The sequence below is a fragment of the Astatotilapia calliptera genome, chromosome 23 (assembly GCF_900246225.1).
Source record: "Astatotilapia calliptera chromosome 23, fAstCal1.2, whole genome shotgun sequence".
Lineage (NCBI taxonomy): Eukaryota > Metazoa > Chordata > Actinopteri > Cichliformes > Cichlidae > Astatotilapia > Astatotilapia calliptera.
The window spans coordinates 23,544,953-23,569,939 of NC_039323.1; the positions used below are offsets into that span (position 1 = coordinate 23,544,953).

A 24,987-nucleotide genomic window follows, 5' to 3' on the forward strand; every position below is an offset into this window, starting at 1 on the left:
AAGGAAAAACCAGATCTGTGATATATAAGGCTGAGTCATCTACAAAAACTCACATGGCACTATGATTTCCAGGTGTTTAGCTGAATGTACTGATACTGAAAACAAATTTTATGTGCTGTCGTTGCTAAAGGCCACAAACCTGCAAGCCTGTAACTGACAGGTTAAAAGAAATGTGACAAAACTGCTGTCTTAATAAACTTTTAATAAGTTGGTGAATACTGAACAGTCAAAGAAATCTGCTTTTGAGCTACAGAAACATTCTAGTTATGTTTTCTAGACATAAACAGCACTTTCTGAGAGTCACTTTAGATTGAAGCCTTAAACCGCTTAAATAAAAGTCAGATTTGATTTATACAGCTCCATCTCAAGGACAAACCTCGGGTCCAGGATCTCCTCTTGGCCCAGTGGCTCCTGGTAAACCGATACCCCCAGGAGGACCAGTGCTTCCCTGAGGTCCAGGTGCTCCTGCTTTTCCCGGTTGACCCTGAGGCACAAATAAACACAAACCTCCTCATCTAACTCTAACATAAAAAATGGCACTGCTGAGGAGCAAGTTGCCTTTGTGAGCGATAACAATAAAGAGGAAACATTAGCGGGAGCACTCACAGCAGGACCTGGCAGTCCCAGCAAGCCTCTCTCTCCCCTGACTCCGGGTTGGCCGACAATTCCTCGCTGCCCTGCAGCGCCAGCAGGTCCTGGAGGCCCATCAGGACCCTGACGGAGAAGCACCAGAGCTGATGAGCAACTGAAACATCTCTGAATTTGAACAACAACAAAAAACTTCATCTTACAGGAGGACCGTCCTCTCCAGATTCTCCTTTCTCTCCAGATCCGCCGGGTGGCCCTGGAGGTCCATGCTCGCCTTGACGTCCCTGACCTCCGTTCTCTCCTCGAATCCCGGGAGGACCCTGCTTTCCTGGAGCACCTATAGGCCCGTCTGCTCCAACTGCACCCTGAAATACAAACATAAAAGTGACTTAATAAAAGAAAACTGGATGTTTTTGTGCATCAGGTCTTCAAGGTTTGTTTTTATAAGGAACTCACAAGAGGACCAGGTGGACCAACTCCTCCAGGCAATCCAGGAAAACCGGGGGAGCCCTGTGGGAAGGAGACAAGTTTTACCTCAAATATGTTCATCACCGAGTTTTGGAGAGCCTTGTCCGGGTCAAAATACTCACCGTTGGACCCTTTGTTCCTCTGCCACCTTTCAGCCCGGTCACACCAACAGGTCCCTGAAAAACACAGACACAGGACAATTTTTCACGCGACCCATCTACTTCCTGTCAAGTTACTCATTAAGAGAAACGAAGGTCAAATGTAGCTCTCAAAATAAGTAAAGCATAACCAGAGACACTTTTTTCTCTCAGAATGTATGCCAATTACATCCAAGCGACATACGAAATGCATGCCAATCACCCTCATGGTCCAGTGACGCTTGCCTAAGAACAAATGCATGAGTGAAAACTTTCAAATAAATCCTTCAAAAAAGAGGGGTGGCTCCTTCACAGTGTTGTAAAAATGTGTTGAAAGTGTTGAAAAAGAGGCATTTTTCCTTTTCATATTAATTAAGATTTTTATTAGAGCCATTGATACTGAATATATGTGCACTGCTTTTGTACTTTTCAGACTGGAACATGTAAAACTAAAACTTTGTGATTAATTCTGCTTCACAGAAACTGTAAACCCACATTAATAAGGATTGTTTCAGATTTTATATATTAAAACATTTGGCAGCGTACCTGTTCTCCTGGTTTTCCAGCCACGCCCTGAGGTCCAGGTGATCCTGCTTCTCCCTTCAGACCTGTCTCACCTGTTTCACCTTTGACCCCAGGCTGACCATCAGGACCCTGGGAAAGAAAAAAAGAGATGAATCTCTCTTCAGTTACCTTCTAGTTTAATATTCTGTTAATCCTTCGGTGGTTTTGTGCGTCACACTGTAACAGGCCACTTACAGGAGGTCCAGGGAAGCCAGCAGCACCAGTTGGACCAGGCTCACCGGTAGATCCCTGTGAACATGGTCACACACACCAATACACACAATCAAGAAGAAATTACAGCATTGAAAAAAGTGAATATCAGCTCAAATAAATGTAAAATAAAATATTGTGCCTACAGCGATTCCTCTTGTTCCTCTGCGCCCTGTTGGTCCGGATGGGCCGGTTTCACCCTGAAATGAAATATTGTAAATATTTAAAAACAAAAATACATAACCAGTATTTATTAACAAGAGTTTATTTACATAAATACAAAGTCCTTAAAGCCCTCAAACAATATATTTTTTATCTAATGTTCACAAGTTATCATAAAATCATCACAAAATCACCTTACGGGACTTGAAGAGCTCTAAATCAGTTTTACAGAAACAGTGCAGGGTCACTGTTAATCATCTTGTAGCTGTGCTTTGTGATAAATCATTAAACTGAAACAAACACATTTCTGGGCTGAAAAACAGCTTTTATGCTTACCTTCACTCCGTTTGGTCCACTGGAACCAGCAGGTCCAATGGGACCAGGAAGCCCCTGGTGCAATGACATGAGGAAATATATTAGACATAATTTAGACATATATTAGTCTTTGCAGGCTGCAGGTAGTGAATTTTATTTTTATTTTTATTAGTAGACTATGATTTCATATGTTGTTTTTCACATTAACAATCTTGATTTTGTCTTTGCACAGTGGACTTGGAGAGAAATCATAAAGTAAACCAGCAGAATTTCGAGGGATTTATATTTGGATTTAATCACAAACTTGCTTCAGGTGAAGTGAAATATTTCGACACACAGTTTTTTCATCTGCAGTAAGGATCACGGTTATGGGGACTCACCCTCGCTCCATCAGCCCCCGCCTTTCCTTCTGGTCCTTTTTCTCCAGTAGCGCCCTGTTAGAACAAATCAGGTTCACTTAATGGTTTCTTAGTTTTCCCTCCTTTGGTTCTGATTATCCCCAATATCTCGAGGTCTCACAGTACCTTACATTTTGCTCCTCTTACAGTCATGCTATTGGTAAAGCTGCTGTCTTTTTCTTTGGAGATGGTGTAATGAATGTATTCTTTAACTTACAGCATCTCCCTTCGGGCCTGAAGATCCGGGTATGCCTCTTTCTCCTGGGATCCCCTGAAGTCCTGGACCTCCTGGCTCTCCAGCAGCACCCTTGGGTCCATGGCTACCCTAAAATGTGCAAAGTAAGCAGCGAGGCTTATTATAAACAATTTAATGCAAGCAATGAGTCTTTTTGTTGTTCAGGGTTAAGCATCAGTAGTTTTATGGTTACCATACCTTTAGCCCATCTGGTCCGGGTGCACCTGGACTACCTTTGGGTCCCTGCAGCCCATTGGGCCCAGTTTCACCTCTTTCTCCTGGAGAACCTCTCTCTCCCTGCAAGAACAACCAAAATCTAGTTGGTATTGCTTTCAGAACTGCACATGATTATTTGCAGCTAGCAGGTTTTTAATTCTATCCATCAAGTCTAACAGTCTGCAGTCCATGAACTAACCTCAGCTAACGCCAGCTAACAAAGTTAACTCGGTGGCGAGAAGACTTCAGTAATAGAAATCACACAGCAATAGTACATTCATGTAGTTGTAAAAAGCATGATAATATATCAAGTAATCCAAAGTATTCAGAATACGTTACTCACATTAAGTAACTTAACGGCCATGTATTCTGTAATCTGTAGCATTTTAAATGTAACCTTCCCAACACTGGATGTGCTTAGTGCTAACGTGCAACAGTTTTCCAATTTCATTGTACTATCGTACTAAGCATGACTGTGCAATGACAATAAAGAGTTATCTTTATAAGTTATCTTAAATAAATCTGTTTTGCTGCATGTTAATCTACAGGTTTTGACATTTTATAAAATACGAACAAGTTAAAAAAAAAAAGAACATTTTGTATTAGCTGTTTTTTCACATATAATAATAATACATGCATCTTTTAATTAAGTTAATCCCATTTTATACAATTTTAGGATATATTTCCATTTATGTTCTAAAAATCCTTTCAGACTGGTTACCAAATCAAACCTTTTTAAAACTTTTGACATTTCAAGAAGAAACTCAACTACTAAATCATCAATAAGTTATGAAACTAATATTTGTTTTCTATTTTAGATCCTTAACTCTTACAGCTCATCATCATTAGCTGGAAACAAGTTCAACCGAAAAGAAAAGTAAAATTTATAACAATCATCAGACGATCAAAATCAATCAATGAAAACACAAAGGGATGCACCGAAATTCTTATTCATACGATGATTAGAGCTATGGGTGGGTTACAGAAAATGTTCATGTTTCAAGCTGGACTGTGATGATCTGAAGTTTCAGAACTGAGCAATAGAAAAGTGGAAATTGGACTAACGGACTTACTCTTGGTCCTGTAGCGCCAACTTCCCCAATCTCTCCTGCAAGGCCCTACAAAAAAAAAAAAACATTAAGCAGATTTTACATGCTGTATAGAAGTCCCTGCACAATTTATATTATGTGGGTTAACTTGAAAAATATTTTAAAATACCCGAGTCGTACCTTGTCACCTGGCTTTCCTGACTCTCCGGGTGGGCCTGGTGTTCCGGGCAAACCCTAAAAACACCCCAAACAGTTTTTATTTTATTTTATAATCATAAAAACAATAGAGAAGAACTTTAATCGTGGCCAATCTCCTTTTTTACCTGGTTAAATAAATAAAATAAAGAATTAAAAGTGAGATTGAGCTCCAGTGATAGGAACTAAATTCTTTGCGTTATGTGATGAAGAGTACCTGGAAGCCAAACACTCCCTGAGATCCCTGCTCTCCTCTCTTCCCTGCAGGACCCTGCAGGACAAACAAACACATTATATTAAAAACATAACTGTTTACATTATTAATAATGAGAAACTCTCAGCTGATACGGATGCTTACAGCTGGGCCAGGTGGGCCGGCGGCGCCTCTCTCTCCATCTTTTCCATTTGGTCCCTAGAGGACAGTAAAGAGCAGCATTTATCAGCATGTTTGTGCTTGAGATGAAGAGCGTGAAGCCTCAGCAGGAAGTATGAGCTGTATTTGTATCAACTTGCCCTTTGACCTGGAGCTCCTGGACTTCCAGCTTCTCCAGCCTTCCCAGCATCACCCTAAAAAACAACAGGGACCATCAATCAGCATATTTTGTGTTATTATGGAGCTTTTTTTGCATTTATTTTTACAAATATATTCATCTGGCTTCTCTCATTAGGCTTATCTAGCCACACTCATTCGTACTGACTAGGAAGCCCTTTGGTCCCGGCAGGCCCATCGGCCCAGCTGGGCCTCTGTTTCCAGTTGAACCAGCTGGGCCTTGTTTGCCGTCGTCTCCAGCGGATCCCTGAGAAGACAGAAACACATTTACTGCTGAGCATGTGTGTGCAAATCTACAAGTGGTGAAAGTTAATGCATTTGATTACATACCACCGGTCCTTGCTTCCCCTCTGCTCCCTGGGCACCTATGAGACCTGTGAGGCCCTGTGAAGTAACACAAACAAGTCTTTTAAATGCTGAATGAAACAAGAGTTTCTGGTTAAGTTCAGGTGAGTTTGAGGTTTTTTTTCATCATCCTTTCTGACTCTATTGGGGACCATAATTTGCAAACTAAGTACTATATTTTAATAAATCAGACTTCAGATTTGTGTTTGATAGCATAAGCTCATCCGAAAAAGGTTACTGAAGTCATAGTAGAATAATTTCTTTCATACATGTTTACATAACTTGACTTATTTTTTAAGTAGAAAGGTCGCTCTCCTGTGGTCATAAGTAGGAATGCAGGTTTAAGGCTGCAAGGCCACATATTTTTTATATGCAGTTTTTTATATGCATTATAAAGACTCCAAGCAAAGCTAGCACTTCTTGTCACTAGCTAATTCTGCTATGCATGTTTATTTAAATACCAACTTAGAATCGCTCTTGAAGATTGCAGTTTAAAACAGAGTATGGCCATAAAATTCAGGCACATGCAAGTTTCTCAAGGATAATTTAATGAAGATGCAACACCTAAAGACCAACTAATTTCAGATTAACTTTAAGTCAGTTTGCTGTTGAAGCAGCCTGCAGTGCAGCAATCTGAATAGATGAATCTGTGCATTCCCTGACCAGTTGGCAAGCAGTTGCTGGAGTTTTGAACTTTGAACCATAATAAATAATGTATACTATATAATGACCCCGTGGGGAAATTACTTGTTTTTCTCTGCATTTGACCCATTCACTCAGTGGGCCGCCACTAAGCAGGCGGCCGGGGAGCAGTGTGTAGGGACAGTACCTTGCTCAGGGGTACCTCATGGTAGCTGTTCAGTGGATTCGAACCCCCGCCCTTCCGATCATGGGGCAACCATCCCTGCCCTTACTGAGCCATCCCTGCCCTTACTGAGCTATCCCTGCCCTAAATCACAATAAAGTGCCATAATAAACATTAATAAACAGAATAAATATGGATCATACGTGAGATTTTGGGTCATATAAAACAGAATTAAGAGGCAGTATAGAATAAAATGCGACTATTAGAGCAGAATAAAATCTTGTGCCTAATAAAAACTTAAAAGCAGTTTACACTCTGAAATCACAGGTTCTGGTTTAGCATTCTGTGATAGAGAAGATGCTGTGAGAAGGTTGAGAAGGATCAGTTATGATGCTGGGACCTCTGCTTTTGAAGGATTTGAAGGATTTCATGGCTGCTGAGGTCAGAAGTCTTTACTCTGAAGTTAAATATCACCATTTAACCATCCTTTTATTGTATTGCACAGTTGTTCAACACTGGTACCTTGTCTGGTCCAGCAGCTTTCTAGCCTGTGCACCCTCCTGTGGTTGGTGGCCTCAAAGAGTAAAAGGTGCCGAGGTAGGTATCTGGTAGGGCGGGGTCATTAAGGTCTAAGTGTACAGTGGGCCTGTTATGGGTAAAATGATTTGACAATTCTTTCCTGCTGCCCTGATGTCGAGGAGCAGGAGGCAAACACTTGCCAACTGCTCCTCGACATTGACCTTCAAAGTAAACGTTGTGCCTTATTGCTGCAGCCAACACATTTCCGAAAGCTCAATTTTTACTTTGAAAGTCAAGTTTCTACTTCTCCAGGTTGTGTTGCAACTTTTTCAAGTTTCACTATGACTCAAAGAATAGTTATCACATGTTTGCAGACAAATCGATATCTTCCATGTAAATAACAGGCAACCTGCTAACAACCAACCAGCACCGAATACCTCTTTGCAGCCAATATCATCAATCATTATTACCAATATAATTCTGGAATACACATTTTTTCCTGCGACTGGAGATTTTCAGGTACTCACTGACTGGCTTCTATGCTGCCATGACTTTGGCTTTTCAGCTTCACAGCAAATGTCATCAACCTGCAGCAACCACTTGCCAACCACTCAGAAGAGAATCATTTCCCTCGTGAGCAGAGGTTGTCAGACGCTCACTTTTATATACAAAATCCTGCAAACATGAGCAAAAGGATGAAATAAACCTTCTGCTCTAGGCAATGAATTACAACATGCGACTTTACCCGAGCTCCTGTCAAGCCCGACTCTCCGTTGCGTCCTGGATCTCCAGATAAACCTTTGGCGCCTGAAGATCCTGGCAGCCCTCTCTCGCCCTGGGCTCCCTGTTCAGAGAAAGTGTGAAATATTCAAAAATCACAGAAATGAATGTGACGAACCTGATGGCGAATTAGAGTCATAAATACTCACCTTTGGGCCTGGTAAACCGTCAGCACCAGGGAAACCCCTATTTCCTGGTGGTCCCTTTAACAAAGAAAAAGAAAGCTTTAGTCTGTCTTGTTTCCAGCGTGTAGTTTCGAGTTAAAAAAGGAATACATTAAATATATTATACATGACTGGACTGTGAATATTCTTGATGGACTCACTGTCTCTCCTGGGGATCCTGGAGGCCCGATGGATCCAGCATCGCCTCGGGGTCCACGCTTTCCATCTTCTCCCATGGGCCCTAAGGGACCTGGTGCACCATGGTCACCCTAACATAAATTCATACCCACTGAATCAGTTGACAAATCCTTAACCTAACCACCAAAATAACATCTAAGATGAACTTTTAGGGTCTTTATTTTGGGGTAGCTTTGGTCTTACCCGCTCTCCCTTCAATCCAGCCTCTCCCTTGAATCCAGGAGCTCCAACATCACCCTGAAGAAGAGTTTAAAACAGATATTTTAGGATAGAGAAATGAAGACTCACATGACAGGGAGAGAGAAAATTAAAAAAAATGAGAGCTCATACCAGTTGGCCTTTTGCCCCAAGAGCTCCTGTTGAACCCTGGGGGCCGGGGGGGCCAGGGGGACCAACCATACCAGGTGGACCCTGGAGACCGGCTATACCCTGGTCAGGTGACAGAGCAGCAATAGATTAAATAAAGACCTTTATTGTAAGACATTTGTAGACAAAGATCAGCTGGTTAAAGAGCTTTGCTGCAATCACTTACCGCTGAGCCGCGGGGACCCAGAGCTCCATCCTGTCCTGACGCGCCCTGTTCAAAAACGAAAATATTAATTGGGAATGGTGGTAATGTGAGGCCAGAATGGGTCTACAGCTATTTTAGCAACAAGAATGATAAAGTACAACACCTGCTGTCCGATGGGTCCAGGTGGCCCGACACGCCCAACGTCGCCCCTTGGCCCCTGCTGTCCCGGACTTCCTCTGACCCCTGTCGGTCCCGCTTCACCCTACACCAGCAGGTACATTCAGGAAATATTAAAGTACTTCTAGGGTGACTTCAGTGACTCAGAAACATCTGTCACTTAGATACTAATCGAAGTGTGTCTGAGAATGAAAACAGACTCCTTACAATTCAAGCGTCAAATAATCTCACCTTCATTCCAGGGTTACCGGGAAATCCTGGTATACCAGGGATTCCTATTGGCCCCTGTGGTTAAAGGAAAGTATGTTTAATACTTAAGAAAAATCTAATCTGATATTTTGTTGACAATCTGGGTAAATGGTGCTCCAAATATAAACAAATGGGCTACTAAGAACAACTAGAGGATAAAATGTAGTGGTGGTGATTGTTTTTGTGTTGTGTGTTGGTTTCTGTTTGGTTTTCACTGTTGTTCTAGCAGCTAAAGTTTTATTTTTTGCTGTACTGCAGTCACACTGAGGATAACAGTGGTTGGAGACCGCAGAGCAACCAAAATTATTATGATCGAGTGCAACGAAGCTGTGATTTTTTTGCTGGTTCAAAGACAGGGACTGGGTCTGTGAGAGCCCAGGTAAGTAACTCTGAGTTTCCTGTTACAGATAGGCTGATTCGATTAAGCCCAATCAACACCAACTATCCAACATTTACCATGGCAACAGGTAAAAAACTAGCGGGACCTCCATTTTAATCCAGTGGAGCAAGAAATAAGAAAAAAAAAACACATCCCCAAGTTAATTCTTCCTAAACGGATACAGCTGGATGTCAATACAATTTTTCTTTGAATTACTAATTATTCAGACTGTCCACATGTACACCGGTGTTTTTCCCACTCATCTTGATGTTTTTTCCATTGGTAAATGGGATTTAGGTCACTGAAAACTGAGCTTAAAAAAAGAACTATGTGTTTATGTGTGGACCAACAAAATAGATTTTGTCTCACAACGAAGTTTGCACCGTGTTATTGTTTGTTGGCTCCTGATAGGTTAACATTTCTTGGGCTATATCGCCACCTGTTGGTTTGCCATGCTCTTGACAGGGCATGACAATTTTTAATTTGGATATGTTTTCCAAACATGGCCTCAACTTTAAGCTGACAGGGACAAAATGACTGAAGATAAAAACATCGCCAAATGCTGAAATGCTGTCAGAACACATTCAGACTCTTGATAATTTAAATTTAATTTTGTTTAATTTTCTCAATTTTCATTTAAATATTCAGGTTAACGTGAACAAAATTACAACACGAGAAATATTAGCCACTGGTTAGTGTTTTATGATAAATGGACTGGTTCTTATATAGTGCTGTTCTACTCTACCTGAGCACTCAAAGCACTTTATACAACTTGCCTCATTCACCCATTCACACCCACTCACACAAGCACTTTTTCTACACAAGTGCTCTCTATCTTTGAGGTTAGTATCTTGTCCAAGGATATTTGGCATCCATATCAGAGCAGCCAGGGATCGAACCACCAACCTGATGTCTTCACTTTTAACAACAAACATTTGGATTTAAATACAACATCTTATTTAAACTTTGTGGATTTGATTTGAGGATTTATATTTAACATTAACACCACATATGGCTGTAAATGTGGTAATAAAAAATGTGCAGTTTAAAACAGGAGCCCCTTATCGAACAGATAAATTAATAATAAACCCACATTGTCCATTGATTGAGTTTCTGTCCTTTCGTTGATGACGGACTGATTATAAAGATGCTTTGGCTCAGAGTTTCCTTCTTCCTGTATTGGTTGAGTTTTGGAGATTTTTTGGAAAACTTCACTGTTCTGGTCTGTTTTTATGGAGTTTGGTTTGGTTTTCTCCTGTTGAGTGTATCGGTACTCTTGTCTTGTCCCCCTTTGCTTTTATCTGCTACCTGAGTTACTTTTCTTCTGTTTCCTTGTGTTTTTGTTTCTTTTTTCCTTTTAAGACTTCAGTTTGTTTGTTTTTTTTACTTACATCGTCCATCAGATTTTGCACTTTCATCCTGCGATTGGAAACAGCAACAGTATTTTTCTACTAAACAAATTAAATTAACTAATCTAAAGGTTTTTTTTTTAATAATGAGTAATATCATATATCCAGTATTTTGTCCTATGTGGTTTTTGTTCAGTCAAAACATGCAAATTAAAGATATTAACTTCTGCTTTCAAATCACAAGGGAGATTTTTCTCTATTTTCTGATGTGCTAGACACTAAAAAAAGAAGCATGTTAGAGGATTAAAATTATATTTTTATGTTTTGGAAAAATCTCAGGGTCTGAAAGGAGGTGTGTCCCTCGGTGTGGTCAGAAGAGTTGGAAAAAGTAGATTTAGTAGATCTTACCAGAGGACCTGGTTTACCAACATGGCCGGGTGTGCCACGTTTACCCTAAGAGAAAAACACAGATTAAGATAAATAACTTAATGTGGAAACATATCTTTGCATTTTTTTTTTCCTTTTCTTGTCATGTGGCTCAATTATTTGTCTCATACCACAGAGCCGGTCGTTCCGGCTCGGCCTCTTTCTCCCTGCATCCCAGGTGGTCCCTGAAACCAAAGATGGAGTCAGTATCTCTGCAGCAGACTAATATCCTCTCTTTTTAACTGTGCTTTTTAACTTACCACTGGACCAGGAGCTCCCATTGCACCAGGAGTACCAGAAGCACCCTGCAAATCATAGACACCGAGCAGTTATGCACAGATTGTGCAGCACATGTGACCGAAACAACCTTTCAAACGTGGAAACAAGTGATCAAATTTCTGTTTGGAGTTTGATTTTGGAGTTAATTTAAAAATCCTGTTTCATTCTGAAACTAAAACATGAGATAAATGCAATGAAGTGTTTGTTATGAAAATGTTATGTAAAATAGTGTGATTCCAGTTCAGCTGCTTGTAGTAGAGGCAACAACAATTCACACAAATTAAATAGATTAGCGTTCTCCTTATCCATACTGACTGTTTTTTCTCTAGTTTAGCCTTTTTTGTGTGTGTTCTTGACACTGCTGTGTGTACCAGAGACGGGCCGTTACACAAGTGAGGAGAGTTTGGTGTAGAAGGACAGAGCATCGAGCAGGAGGAAAGATATCTACTCCCGAGGAACAGGAGGAGCATCACATGTGCCCCACAAAATGACCCACATCGGGCTATTCGTGGATGTTTCTGACAAAATGTGTCAGGAGCAGACTTCAAGAGGTTGGCATGAGGTCAAAGAGTCCATTGATGTTACGTAACCCTCATGCCGCATGCTTAGGTCCCACTAAAGGCTGTTGGGACCTGCAATCACAGCCCAACGCTGTGCAGAAACAACAGAACTGGCAGGGCCATCACTGGTGCCCTGTTCTCCTCACTGATATGAGCAGGTGTGTCAGACGTATCAGAATCGTTGGCAAATGTTATACTTCGTTTTTAAGTACCACCAGCAGCAGCGGGCCTGCCAATTCTGCTGTTCTGAGACAAACGTCAATCAGGCTGCACAATGGCTCAGGATGGTTTCTGCTTCCTAACTGGAAAAACTGACTTCCATAAAGTTTAACCTCCCTCACAGAACAGAACATTGGTCATACATGCTCTTTGCTTCAATGGGTCAATGGTAATTTCATCTAAACAGGTCAACATCTTTTTACCACCTTGATAGCACGAAGATGCATACAAGTGTACATCTGGGCATTTAACACTGATCCAGTGCCAAATGAGTGCCGTGTGATTCAGTGAATTTGATATATTTACATACATTAGGGCCAATTTAGCCTCTCTGTTTCATCTCTCAGGTGATTGAGATGTAGCTGTCTAACTAAAAGTGTCTCTGTTTAAAGCTAAAGCACATAGACATTTACAGTCACTGGAATCACCAGCTAACTTCACAAGCTTGTATTTGGACACCGTCGAACCATTAAATAATTTTTTTTAGATAATTTAAAGCAACTGCACTGAATATTGTTCCTTTAAGACTTAAACTATAATTCCTACTATTCTCTCAAAAGTGAGAGTTAGCTACCTTCACTCCAGCTGCTCCAGCCTTGCCTCTTGGTCCAACAAGTCCACTGTGTCCCTGTTGTAGAGGTTTAAATTCACAGACTGGTTAGTTCTTGATATTTCATACATGAAAACTAATGAGTAATAATGAGGAAAAAGGACTTACTTTGTGCCCTCTCAGTCCTGGATTACCTGGAAGTCCTGGGAATCCTCTTGCACCCTGTATTCAAAAGTAATCACATCATTCCTGATCGCGTTTTCGCTCACTGTCTCTCAGATTAGAGTAGGTTATTGTATCACTATTATCATGACAATAGTAGGATTAAATATTTTTTGGCATGACAACTGGTTACCGCTGATCCTGGGTATCCTGGTTCTCCGGTTGCTCCTGCAGGTCCGGGTTGTCCCTGGAAAAGACCATCAGGTGGTTATGGAATAATTACAGATAAAAGAAGAATCCTCATCAGTATCTGTTACATGACTCACATCAAGTCCAGGTTTTCCTGGTGGTCCATCAGGTCCTCGATGACCCGGCTCCCCCTGCAGACACACACGTACAGTCACATTTAAATTTCACTCTTTAACATGTAAAGAAGCATTAGAGTTAATCCAAGATGAAGAAACGAGTGTACCATCAGTCCTGGATCTCCAGCTTCTCCAGGAATTCCTTGACCACCAGCAGGACCCTGAGCAGGAAAATTAAAGGTCACATTTTTAGGCACACTTCCTACAAAGTAAAACTAATATTTGGCTCTAAAACTTCATTAGAGATAAAGACTCACTGGTGGTCCAGACGGTCCTGGAAGTCCTCGTGGTCCTGCTTCACCCTGAAATGGCAAACGATTATGCACTGCAGTTTAAACTCTTCAAGCTTCCGGATTTTGCATATGTAAAATATGCAGTTTAAAAGTGCTCACCCTGGATCCTGTTAGCATTGCAGATGGACCCGACTTCTCGCTAAAACCCGAAGCCATCTGTGTCACCAGGTTACCCTACCAGGAAGAGGTTGATCCAAAATGAATCATTCATGGAGAAAATTTGATTTGTTTGGTTTTTTTCTTATTAAATTTGCATTAACTAATTAAAAGAAGTTGGAGAGCAGCTCACCCCAGGGTGCGAGGGATGCCCAGGTGGTCCCGGTTCTCCTGGATTTCCTGGTATACCGGGCTCACCATCAAATCCTGGAGGCCCTGGGAAACCCTGCAATTTGCATAGGTTAATGAGTGGCACCCAGAAGGTACTGACTGGTTACATGACCAGAAGCTTAATTCTGACATTTTGTTTGCAGTTTATGATTTTACTACAGTTATCCACATGTGAATAATGTGTAACTTGACAAAATTATTTCCTGTGGGGCTTTATCAGTCTCTCACACTGTGGTGGAGGAGTATCGGTCCACGCTTGAGATTTTCATTGAGATTTTTGGTTGTTCATTTATGCACAGCTCTCTTAAGGTCCCATCACAGTATTTTAACTGGATTGAGGTCTGGACGTGGACTGGACCACTGCAGCACTTTGATTCTTTTCTTTTTCACTCATTCTGTTGTAGATTTGCTGCTGTGCTGTTAAGGTCAAGCTTTATCTGTCTTTTGTGGCTTGCTCAGATGCAGCTTTGCAAACCTAAACTGTGCTGGCATGTTTTTTCTTAGAAAGAAGAGGCGTTTTCCTGGAAACCTCTCCAAACAACCTATAACAGAGGCCTACAGAGTCTGACATGTAGCTCTTGGGTTTTTGCCTCATTTTTGAACCTGCTAAGGATCTGATGACTTTTATTACATCCTGATAAGCAAAACACTACAATCTTTACCACGACTGGCTATTTTATGCTACACTATTGAATGTTCATATTAAATAAACATATTAGATAAACTTTAAAACGTGTTTAAAGTAATACATGATTGCCAATGTTGTTTATATCTTTATCAATATCTGGCATCAGCCTGTCATCAACTTATTTGTATGTTAAACTGCTAAAGACTCACTACAGCTCACAAGCACACTGTGCTGCCCCTCTACAGCTGTCCAGAAGTCAGCCAATCAGAAGAAACTGACTAAAAGGAGGTGGACCTAAAGCTGGTCATACACTGTGCAATTTTTTCAGTCGCGTTTCAGCTTCTGGTCAAACTGCACGATTGACTCGCAGGGGTTAGAAGTTCATAGGTCACGATGCAGGGTCTCACACACCGATGCTCTGATGTGACCTGAGTGCTCACCGTAAAATGAAGGTTATAACAGAAATTATGTCGCTCACTCTCCCTCTCCGTCTTTCACTCACACAGACACACAAACCACCACCATCAACTTTGCTAAATTGCAAATGAAAAACACTGATCAGGCAGCTGTGATTGAGCAGCAGTGTAGATCCAACTATTTTCACGGTTGTTGTGGTCGTGATAATTTTGTGAGGCCACATTGAAAAGGCTCGGATAAGCTTGCCATAGTTCTACAAGTTGTGCCTCCATGGCTTGTGTCCGGATCACACGCTGCACTGCCGTGCTGCGCCGTCTTTTTCGCTGACATTTGTGTTTGCGCGTGCGCAGTGTGAGAAGCTGCGGTGACAGCCTCACGATGGTCACGACCAAGCGATTGATGATCGGGAGCTGGTCGTGAGGTGTAGTGATGGGATTTCCGGCTCTTTTCAGAGAACCGGCTCTTTCGGCTCGGCTCACTAAAAAGAGCCGGCTCCTTCGGCTCCGAACCGGCTCTTCAGGGTGTTATGTTGCTTTAATTAATTTATTATTAACAATAATATAAAATTATGCACAAAAGGAATTACTAATGTAAAAAAGATTGTTTTATTTATATATGTTTATATATAAATATATGTGGCGGCCCCTAGAGACAAAAAACGTACAAACTCCAAAACACATTTCTAGCTTTAACTGAATTTCCAAAACAGAGCTACCTAGATCACTTAAATTACACAATTGAAAGCATATGTGTATTGTTTGTGTATTTATACACAAGCATTCATATATATTCAAATAATAAATAAAAAAATATGCTCATTTACCTGTTACTACCACACACCAAATCCGGTTGTTGGTACTTCCTGGCTTGTGTAGCCACTAAGTAACAAAAGCTCAACACTGCGCCTAGCATCCTAGAGCACTTCTGTTGTGTTTTGTACGTGTTTTGGAGTTTTTACGTGCTTCTGAGTTTTTACGTGCTTTGTCTGTAGGGGCCACCGTAAATATACTTTTATTTATTCACTCCACATAAAATGTAATAAATAAATCATATAATACAAAAACCAACTATTCACATTTCAACTTTTAACTATTTAAATTTTCAGCTTTTTCCTTTTAAACAAATTTAAAGTGAAACAACACAAAACACTGCAAACCACAACACAATTAAATATAAATTAAAATATGAAAACAAAAAGAAGATGCATATTCTCTGTCATATGGACCTGCATGAATAAACTTTCTGAATCCTTTATCATGCACAACTGAAAATAGTTGTGGATGATTACTATACCTTTCTAATGTGACGCTGTTGCCCCTGGCTCTCTTTCTCTCCCTCCCGCTCTGTTCCTGTGCTACTGTGAGTGTAACTACCGCCCCTCCCCCTCTTCCCAGCGCAAAAGCACAAGACAAGGCTCGCATGCAGAGTGAAGTGGAAAAAAAGTGCGAGAGAGAGGGTGAGAGAAAGAAAAAAAAAAACCCACGGCTTGCTATGGCTCACGTCGTTCACGTCAAAGATCCGGGTCTAAGAGCCGTGTAGTTCGCAACCGACAAATGACTAGTGAGTTGTTAATCGCTTCTCGTTACCCCACGTATACTACACGATGCACGAGACACAGACGATGAAGGCCAAAATCAGGCCGATCACCAAAACGGTCGCACGACTCAAAAATCGGCTCAAAATGGGGCAAAAAATCGCACAGTGTAAGCCCAGCATTAAAGAGGCAGCACCTAAAAAACATCTTGTTTAACATGTTGATGAACTGCGGGCTGCAGTTGAAGTTGCATTGTAGCATTGCTATGTAGCATTCTCACCAAAACAAACAAACAGATTTTTAGTTATGATGTTGTGTTTAAATTAAACTATCCAGCAATTAAACATTAACTGTGGTAGTATAACAGTTGCAGGAGCTATTTTCTTTCATCGTGGACATCACCTATTAACTCATAGGTCCACTAGTTCCCTGTGTATTGGTTTCAACTTACCCGTCTGCCTTTAAAGCCTCTTGGTCCAGGGCTTCCCTGAGCCCCTGGAGGACCCTGAGCAAAGAGAACAAGCCATAAGAGCATTGAAACATTGGTCACTGTCTAATTACTGGAATAATCATGCAGTGAAAATAGTATACACTGTAAAAAAAATTATAATATAAAAGTATTTTACTGTGTATTTTACAGTTCTGTACTGTTCTTCTAGTCTATTCACATAATAGACTTCAAATGTAAATTAACGTAAAATCACTGTAAGTGTCATAAAACATAATTTTCTTGTTTTTTAAATGTATCTGTCTGTACATATGCATATTTAGATTGTTAAAATACATTCACAAATGTATCATAATTTCACAAATATTTGTCCGTTATTTGAAAGATTGAACTGTTAAATTCAAATGTAATGCTATGGAAAAATATATAAAATGATTCTTATGAACTTTTTTACATCAAATAATAATTATTATTATTGTTATTTATGGCGATCGTGGCTCAAGAGTTGGCAGTTCGCCTTGTAATCAGAAGGTTGCCGGTTCGAGCCCTGGCTCAGATACTCTCAGTCGTTTTGTCCTTGGGCAAGACACTTCACCTACCACCTACTGGTAATGGCCAGAGGGGAATTATGAAGTGGAATTGTAAAGCGCTATGAGGGTCTCAAAAAGCGCTATATGAATGCAATCCATTATTATTTAAACCAACTGTTAACTGTATATTTCTGTACATTGAAGTATTATTATTCGTATTGCCGCATTCATTGAACTTGTTTATAGGTAAGTTCATTGTTTAATCACATTAAAATGTTCCTAATTTAATGTTTAAAAGCACTTGAAAAAGGCAAAATCGCATGTAAAATTAGGGCAACAAACTGTATTGTCATTACTGGAAATAACCGTATTTTCATGAGAAAGTTATTTTCTGTTATTTTCTGGTATTATTTCGGCGCCCCAGCTGACGGAATATTACTTTTTTCTTAGGATTTTTTTTTTTTTACGGTGTACATGAAAGCATTTGTCCTGGTAATTGTAATAACACATGCTAGTATTGCATTTTGCTGCCCTCTACTGTGACTCCAGTTATCATGTGTAATACTGTGACAGCAAACAGAAAGATAACAAGGACAGACAGGGGGATGAAAGAAAGAAAAAAGCTCACCGAGGGTCCTGAAGGTCCAGGAATCCCCACCACCTTCACAACACAAGAAAAATTAAGTTCATTAAATGAATTATTAAGACTTTTATCTAGTCATAATTAATTAAAAAAGTTAAATTTATATGCAAAGTGCACTAACGCCTAACTTTTTCCTTTTACTTACATATGGGATGTCTCCTGGTTCACCCTTTTGCCCCTAAAAATAAAGCCAAGCAACACTTTTTAGTGACAATGTTCCCAATTTAAGATATTTTTCTTAACTGACTGTATGACTTACCTTGAGGCCCATAATTTCTTGGGAAAAAAAGAGAAAAAAATATTTTTATTTATTTTATTTTTCACAATTTATGTAGTAAATCTTACCCTTTAAAGAACCCTTTAAATAAAGATAAGACATAAAATAAAGTATCTAAGTTTTATAAGGGGTGTAAATCTAACACAAAGTGACCATCTCTCTTCTGGATGCAGGTAAATCTGTCTCACCTATCATCCTGCTGGCACTTGCGAAGTTGTCGCACACAGGGCAGCACTCTCCCGCGGGCGTGACAGCCTTCTCACAGTTTGACAGGACCTCGCACTGTATCTCATCACAGACAGTGACGCCGTTGTCACAGACGCACACGCGACAAGGTTCGGGTTTCCAGATGTCATTGTGATGGTAGACCTCCCCATTGACTTTGCAGTTTTCCTCCTTCTTCTCATCTGCAGCTGCAAGAAAAACCCCCAAAATGGCTCAAACAGATGGACAGACAACCAGGAAATTCATTTACACATTCTTGGGAGCAACAAACAACCGTGATCTCCTTTCCTTCCCCTGTACACATAAAGTCATAAACAATACATCATCATAACAGCATTTGCTTTTTTACATTATGAATTAGAAAATTTTAAAAATTCGATTTTTCATTTTATAACATACTCATTGTTGTGGTATGGACTGAAGTTCCATTTACAGACAGGGGCGTCACCAAGGGGGGGTCTGGGGGGGCACTGGCCACCCCCGGCAAGACTGCGAAATATTGGTAATAATTTCAATAAATGTGAACACAATAGAGAGGAAGAATCTTTAAAGTGCTGGTTGGGACTGCCAATCAATCAGTCAGTCAATAAATTAAAACAGATAATTATGGATTTAAAAATGTTATTTGGTTTTCATATGTACCTATTTTTCAGTGATGTCAACTTTAATATCAGGAAATTAACTAGACATATAATTATTTTCTGTCTCTCTAGGTTCTAGGTTCTAGGTAGGTTCTAGGTTCTCTGTTCTATAGGTTACTTATTTTATTTATAGGTTAGGTTGCTTTTTTTTCAAGTAACCTATATTTGACAACAGATGTGCCAACCCAATATTTTTTACTGGCCCTCATATGGCCGCCGCTATGAAAAAATTCTGGCGGCACCTCTGTTCACAGAGCACCCTTGTAGTTTCACTCATCACATTTTAAAAAGTTTTTTAACGAGTTTTTGTTGTTTTGTTTTGTTTTTTCAGGCTAATTTCAGCTAATCAACACATATTTGATCAAAAACTTGTTGCGGGGGGACCAGCAAAAAAATTTCTGCCCTGGGGCCTCATTAAAGGCTCGTCCAGCCCTGGATCAACCATATAGTAAATTATATTTTCAATCACATAAAATGGACTTTTTACCTGTTGCGGGGTCTGTACTGGGAATCAATGTTGAAGCTGCAGTCAAGCACACAGGGCAACACTCGCCCTCTGGGGTCACCGTTTTTTGGCAGTCACCGAGGTCCTCGCAAACCACATCCTCACACATGACGGTCCCCTTATTGCACACACACACCCGACATGGCTCTGGGCTCCACATGTCATTGTCAGCATAGACTTTTCCATTTTCTGTGCAGGTGTCTTCATGAAAGAGAAACTCAGTTAGTATGTGCTGCAACGGGCTGTCACTGGATTTTAAAAAAAGGATCTACATTTTAATGGAAATTCCCACAACTTTGCAAATTTACTGGAAAACACACATTTTAAAAATAAAACATACTCATTTATGAATCCATACTGTTGGGTTCCTTCAAAAATACAGTCAAAAAATGTAAAGTATGTGTGTTTTCTAGTCCTTAAAATACCAGCATCTTACTCTAACATGCATGAATCTCACGACCATGCCCACAATCATCATTCTGGTGCATCATTAAGCCGAACTTTGTGCTTAGAGCAGCAGAAATACATCATCACAGATGCATGTAAAGAAATTATAAAAAAGCATTAAACATGACAAAGAAGATGTTGATTTCCCAGAGGAATACACCTTATTTGTTGAATAAGTTACTTTCTCAGCTTGTTTTTTTTTTTGGGGGTGTGTGGCAGTAAAACTGGTCGCAGCTCCCTTATTTCTTCTAAGAAACACAAAAGAATGAAGCTACCTCCAAAGTTTTTATTGCACACATTTAGTTGAGAGAAGTGAACTTATCTGGCAAAAACTTCATGTATTCCTTTTGCAAACTGAAAGGGAAACTCGGTACAGGTTCAAGAACAACATTTCACAGTGGTGTGCAGAGGACGGAGCTTGAAAAGGAGGGCATCGGGCTGTAAGAGAGAGCAGAGTACCACTGACGCCGGGACAAATGTGCAGGTTTCATTCCAGTTTTACCAGTTTGAGTGACTGAGCACACAGGACAGCACTCGCCCTCTGGGATCTCTGCGGTCTGGCAGTCACCTATATCCTCACACACCATGTCCTCACAAACCACCGTCCCCATTTCACACAAACAGACTCGACACGGCTCTGGGCTCCATATCTGATTGTTGGAGTAGAGTTTGCCATCCGCTGTACAGGAATCTTTATGACAAAGAACAGCAGCTGACTTCAGTATCATTTTCTTTGTCAGCTGTATATAATATAGTAGCTAAAAGATCATTAAAAAATCATTGTGGATTAGTAGTTTATGGGTTTGCACTTTTGCTCTGCCAGTTTTACTGAAGAAAGCAATATGATCTCCCCCTGCTGGTAAAGCAACTTCTGCCTGTGTGTCCATTTCAGTTTTTGGAGAGGCAAAGCATAAAATGTACACAGTGGACTGTGTGTCTATTTTGCCCTGTTACTGGGTTGCAACACAGATGGAGCCATGAGGCAACTTAAAATGCCATTACAGAGGACCAGTTAAACTCATTCCCAGCTTTCTACTTTCACTCTGTGACACCATCAGACTAACATTCTGTGTCACAGTTCATAAAGAGTTTTATTTATCTCATACTGGCCCGTTATGTAGCCCCTTATTTCATTTTACTGCCTTTTACTGATCCCACCTTAAATGGCCACTTTCTTCTGTTTGGACAACTTCTGGGAAAACAGCCAAGGGGCAGCACCCAATGATTATGAGCAACTTCCTACTACTTCCTGTACTTTGTTAAGACAAGTCTGCTCATCGGTAAAGTAGGATACTTTTGAAAACTAACTAGTCAGAGCAAGAAAACTGAGTGATTACTCTAACAAAGTAATCACATATTATTTGAAGTCTTGATAATTTTTAATATGAATGTATGCCGCAGTATTTTGAGAAAAAGCACAAAAAATTCTCCTTAAGTGTATGGAATAATTATGCTTAATTCAAACAGTTTGAAATGGGAACTTAACTGTGTTTTACTGACCCTCCATCGACCCCAACCACCTCCTTCTATGTGCATAGTCACTGTAACTTTGTTAATTCAGTTCCACCTTTGCCCCCCATCATAATTACTTGATTCACAGTCTCTGTCTTCCACTCAATATCACTGCATTCCCATAAGCACTAGCTCTGCTCTGTGTTTGGGGCCAATTCTCACAGGTCAGCATGCTAACACTCGTTACACTTACTGAAAGTTAGCAAACAGACATTTTTTTAAAAATAAAATCCCTTTTAAAACGTTCTTTGTTTTAATCTCATTTAGCCCAGACTTTATCTCACTACTGATGAACTCTCCTTCTAGAAAAACCTCAAGCTACCTGTTAGCAATAAAACAATTTTTACAAAATTACTTAATAAATTGATGAAGTACTTCTGGACTTCCTTTGACTTCTTGATACGCATTTATGCAGTTTGGATGAGGTGATGTCTTAAGATGTTTTACATGTATTTCTTTGTTCTTTTTCAGTTATTAATTTCTTTCAATCATATGACCTCTATCTTCTTTCGAGCATGTGACCCTGGAGCATTAAGTGAATAAGGTCCCAGTCACACAGCCCTACAGACTGGTCAATGACCATTGGTCATCTACTGGCCATGATGGTGAAGAATGTATTCCCCGACTGGCTGATGAAAAACTCATTGTGACCAGTTTGGTTGTTGGCAGTTTGGGATTTGTCTCCAGAGACTAGCTAATCCTGGAGTAGATGTAAAATTGTGAAAATCTGCACACAAATGGAGACAATTCACCATCAAAGTAAAAGTTGTGCCTTTTTTTAGTTTCTCTACTTTTCAGCAAGTAGTCAACAATTGGTTGTAGTCAACTGTGGATCTTCCATGCAAACTTGAGGCTGATAACATCGAATGCAATTGTAAGTAGGTTTTTGGTGTTGCTGATTTCAATTAATGACTGCCATCCAGCAACCAGCCGCCAGCAGGTGAGGAAATACACATTTTTCTGGTGGCAGTATCCTGTCCATCAATAGTAAAATAAGTTAACTGTAGTTAAAAAAAACAAAACAACAGAAGCAAATGTGGGTGCCTTATTCTTGCATTCTACCTGAAGGCCACAAGATGGCGATAGCTCTGATTGGGCGAAAAAATAGATTGACTGCAGTGCTTTACTGCTCACTCATTGGTTAACAACTTGCTAATGAAAAGTTTTGACACATTTGGTTATTCGCAACCAAGATAGCAATGGTGGAAACAGGACGTCAACAACCAGCGAGTGACGTCACAGAGGCAACGTCCATCTTTTATACTGGTTTTGATCATAACCAATACAGAGGAAAACTCAAGCAATACTTAGAGGACCTCTATGACTTGAGAATTTGTGTCTTTCCTTTGGTTTTTTTGAATTCCACTAACAAAATGTTCAATTATTGTCTCTGTAGTGCTGTGAAGATGTGCTGTAGTAAATAAAAAGGGCCATAAGGTCGTGATTCGCAGCACACAGGACAAATCACACTTGTTATAAGAATACCACAGGTAATAAAAAGTGGGAAAGCAGTGTGGATATTTATGGAACAGACATCCCAGTGTTTGAATCTGTCCAACATGAAGCTCAAAATATTTATTACCAGTTTTATTGTCCGTGTTCGGAGGCTGTTGCGTGGCTGCTGAGCACGCAGGGCAGCACTCGCCCTGAGGCGCCACAGTGGTCTCACAGTCGCCTAGCTCTTCACACACCACCTCCTCACACACCACAGTCCCTGTGTCACACACACAGACTCGACACGGCTCTGGGCTCCATATCTGATTGTTGGAGTAGGTCGTGCCATTTTCTGTGCAGGTATCTTCATGAGACAGAACAGCAGCTGCATGAGTATCGTGGGTGAGTCCCTTTCAGCCCGTACGACATTGTGAGGGTTTCATCAATGAGACACAGTTTTTGCCCTCTCTAGTAAGTTAGGAATCCAATGTAATGGTTTCTAGCAGATTTCCGCAGTTTCCCGTAGTTTGCAAGCAAGACAATGACTTGTCTGCACTTGCTAACTACTGGCTGAATTGCAGTTACATTTTAAAAGTGTAAATGGTGAACAATCACCTTCAAAGTAAAGGTTGTTTCAAAAGGTCAACTTTTACTTTGAAGGTGAATGCTCTTCAGTTTTATTGCCACTCATTCCCAAGTTGGCCAGTGATTTCAGATGAGTTGCTGCTTCCCATGAAAACTGCTACAGACCAAGGCAATCATAAGGAGTTTTCTGGTGCAGCAGCCTCTTTGTGACCGATTTCATGGCAATTGCCAGCAGCCTTCACCATCCACTCGACAACTACAGCCATTCATCCATTCATCTATTAAATATCGCTTATCCAGTTAACTCATCTGAAGGGAAAGACAAAATAGGTCCCAGCCCAATCAAGTGATATAATCTCTCCAGCGTGTCCTAGGTCTGCCTCTGGGCCTCCTCCTGGTAGGATATACCTGGAATATGTCAACTAGGAGACGACGCAGGATGTTGGAGGCATCCTGGTTCCTGCCCGAACCACCTCAACGGATCCCTTCAATGTAGAGAAGCAGTGCTTCTACTCCGAGCCCCTCCCAAATGATGGAGCTCCTAAACCTATCTCTAAGGGAGAGGCCAGCCACTTGTATCCCTGACCTCATTCTTTCATTCACTACCCAGAGGTCATGACTACTGCTGAGGGTAAAGACTTAGAATGATGGTAAATCAAAAGCTTAGCTTTTATGCTCAGCTCTCTTCTCCACAACAGATGCTTACTTACTTGAGTACTTGGGGTGGTGGTAACTCATCCCGATCCTGGTGTGGAGACTGACTGACTGACTGACATGGGAATATAAATTTTTAGGGGTCGCAACTGAGGTCATTCTGTGGCCTGGGCCTAACATAGCTTGCATGTTTTTAGGCTGTGGGATGAACTGGAGGTACTGGAGAGAACCACACAGACAACTCAACTCAGGAAGTCCTCAGCTGGCTAACAGAGGCCTTCTTGGGTGCTAAGCACTGTAACAGTACATCACTACAAAATGCAAGTAGATGTTTCCACAATTTAGATTTGAAAGTTTTTTCCAGATGTGAGCAGCATAGCAGCTAAAAGCAGCTTCAGCAGATTTGGCTCAAACCACAAATTGACCAGAAACAACTGAATCTGTTTTCCTGCCAGCAGCTTTGTTATCATATCACCAGCTGTATACAAAAACACATTGTACTGAAAACCTCACAATGACCAGCTGAAAGGGAGCTGCAGGTGGATTATATCCCCATACTGAAGGTAGAGCTGCAGTGGTTTACCTGCTTTAGGTTCTGTCGTGTGAGTTGAGCACACGGGGCAACACTCGCCCTTTGGAGTCACCGCCATCTGGCAGCCACTCAGCTCCTCACACACCTCGTCCTCACACACTACAGCCCCCGAGTCGCACACACAGACCCGACACAGCTCTGGGCTCCATGTCTCATAGTTGCGGTAGACTT

General features: G+C 40.7%; 1 protein-coding gene across 2 annotated transcripts in view; it reads right to left on the reverse strand.

Annotated features, from left to right (window-relative positions):
* Positions 1 to 24,987, reverse strand: part of LOC113016460 (collagen alpha-2(V) chain-like) — a 35,088-nt gene that overhangs the window by 3,850 nt on the left and 6,251 nt on the right. Inside the window, exons 2-46 of one of the 2 annotated variants that reach the window (XM_026159298.1) lie at positions 20,542 to 20,730; positions 19,575 to 19,793; positions 18,410 to 18,634; positions 18,204 to 18,220; positions 18,090 to 18,122; positions 17,930 to 17,962; positions 16,775 to 16,828; positions 13,707 to 13,799; positions 13,517 to 13,591; positions 13,382 to 13,426; positions 13,232 to 13,285; positions 13,086 to 13,139; positions 12,953 to 13,006; positions 12,766 to 12,819; positions 12,622 to 12,675; positions 11,250 to 11,294; positions 11,121 to 11,174; positions 10,972 to 11,016; positions 8,818 to 8,871; positions 8,573 to 8,671; positions 8,431 to 8,475; positions 8,229 to 8,327; positions 8,082 to 8,135; positions 7,862 to 7,969; positions 7,686 to 7,739; positions 7,502 to 7,600; positions 5,418 to 5,471; positions 5,236 to 5,334; positions 5,051 to 5,104; positions 4,896 to 4,949; positions 4,755 to 4,808; positions 4,523 to 4,576; positions 4,367 to 4,411; positions 3,276 to 3,374; positions 3,060 to 3,167; positions 2,825 to 2,878; positions 2,466 to 2,519; positions 2,114 to 2,167; positions 1,953 to 2,006; positions 1,740 to 1,847; positions 1,179 to 1,232; positions 1,045 to 1,098; positions 792 to 953; positions 607 to 714; positions 377 to 484 (exon numbers count right to left, since the gene is read on the reverse strand). In XM_026159298.1, the coding sequence (XP_026015083.1) occupies positions 377 to 484; positions 607 to 714; positions 792 to 953; positions 1,045 to 1,098; positions 1,179 to 1,232; positions 1,740 to 1,847; positions 1,953 to 2,006; positions 2,114 to 2,167; positions 2,466 to 2,519; positions 2,825 to 2,878; positions 3,060 to 3,167; positions 3,276 to 3,374; positions 4,367 to 4,411; positions 4,523 to 4,576; positions 4,755 to 4,808; positions 4,896 to 4,949; positions 5,051 to 5,104; positions 5,236 to 5,334; positions 5,418 to 5,471; positions 7,502 to 7,600; positions 7,686 to 7,739; positions 7,862 to 7,969; positions 8,082 to 8,135; positions 8,229 to 8,327; positions 8,431 to 8,475; positions 8,573 to 8,671; positions 8,818 to 8,871; positions 10,972 to 11,016; positions 11,121 to 11,174; positions 11,250 to 11,294; positions 12,622 to 12,675; positions 12,766 to 12,819; positions 12,953 to 13,006; positions 13,086 to 13,139; positions 13,232 to 13,285; positions 13,382 to 13,426; positions 13,517 to 13,591; positions 13,707 to 13,799; positions 16,775 to 16,828; positions 17,930 to 17,962; positions 18,090 to 18,122; positions 18,204 to 18,220; positions 18,410 to 18,634; positions 19,575 to 19,793; positions 20,542 to 20,730 (3,440 nt within the window). The remainder of the gene's footprint in view (positions 1 to 376; positions 485 to 606; positions 715 to 791; positions 954 to 1,044; positions 1,099 to 1,178; positions 1,233 to 1,739; positions 1,848 to 1,952; positions 2,007 to 2,113; positions 2,168 to 2,465; positions 2,520 to 2,824; positions 2,879 to 3,059; positions 3,168 to 3,275; positions 3,375 to 4,366; positions 4,412 to 4,522; positions 4,577 to 4,754; positions 4,809 to 4,895; positions 4,950 to 5,050; positions 5,105 to 5,235; positions 5,335 to 5,417; positions 5,472 to 7,501; positions 7,601 to 7,685; positions 7,740 to 7,861; positions 7,970 to 8,081; positions 8,136 to 8,228; positions 8,328 to 8,430; positions 8,476 to 8,572; positions 8,672 to 8,817; positions 8,872 to 10,971; positions 11,017 to 11,120; positions 11,175 to 11,249; positions 11,295 to 12,621; positions 12,676 to 12,765; positions 12,820 to 12,952; positions 13,007 to 13,085; positions 13,140 to 13,231; positions 13,286 to 13,381; positions 13,427 to 13,516; positions 13,592 to 13,706; positions 13,800 to 16,774; positions 16,829 to 17,929; positions 17,963 to 18,089; positions 18,123 to 18,203; positions 18,221 to 18,409; positions 18,635 to 19,574; positions 19,794 to 20,541; positions 20,731 to 24,987) is intronic. The other variant, XM_026159299.1, reaches the window with a different exon arrangement.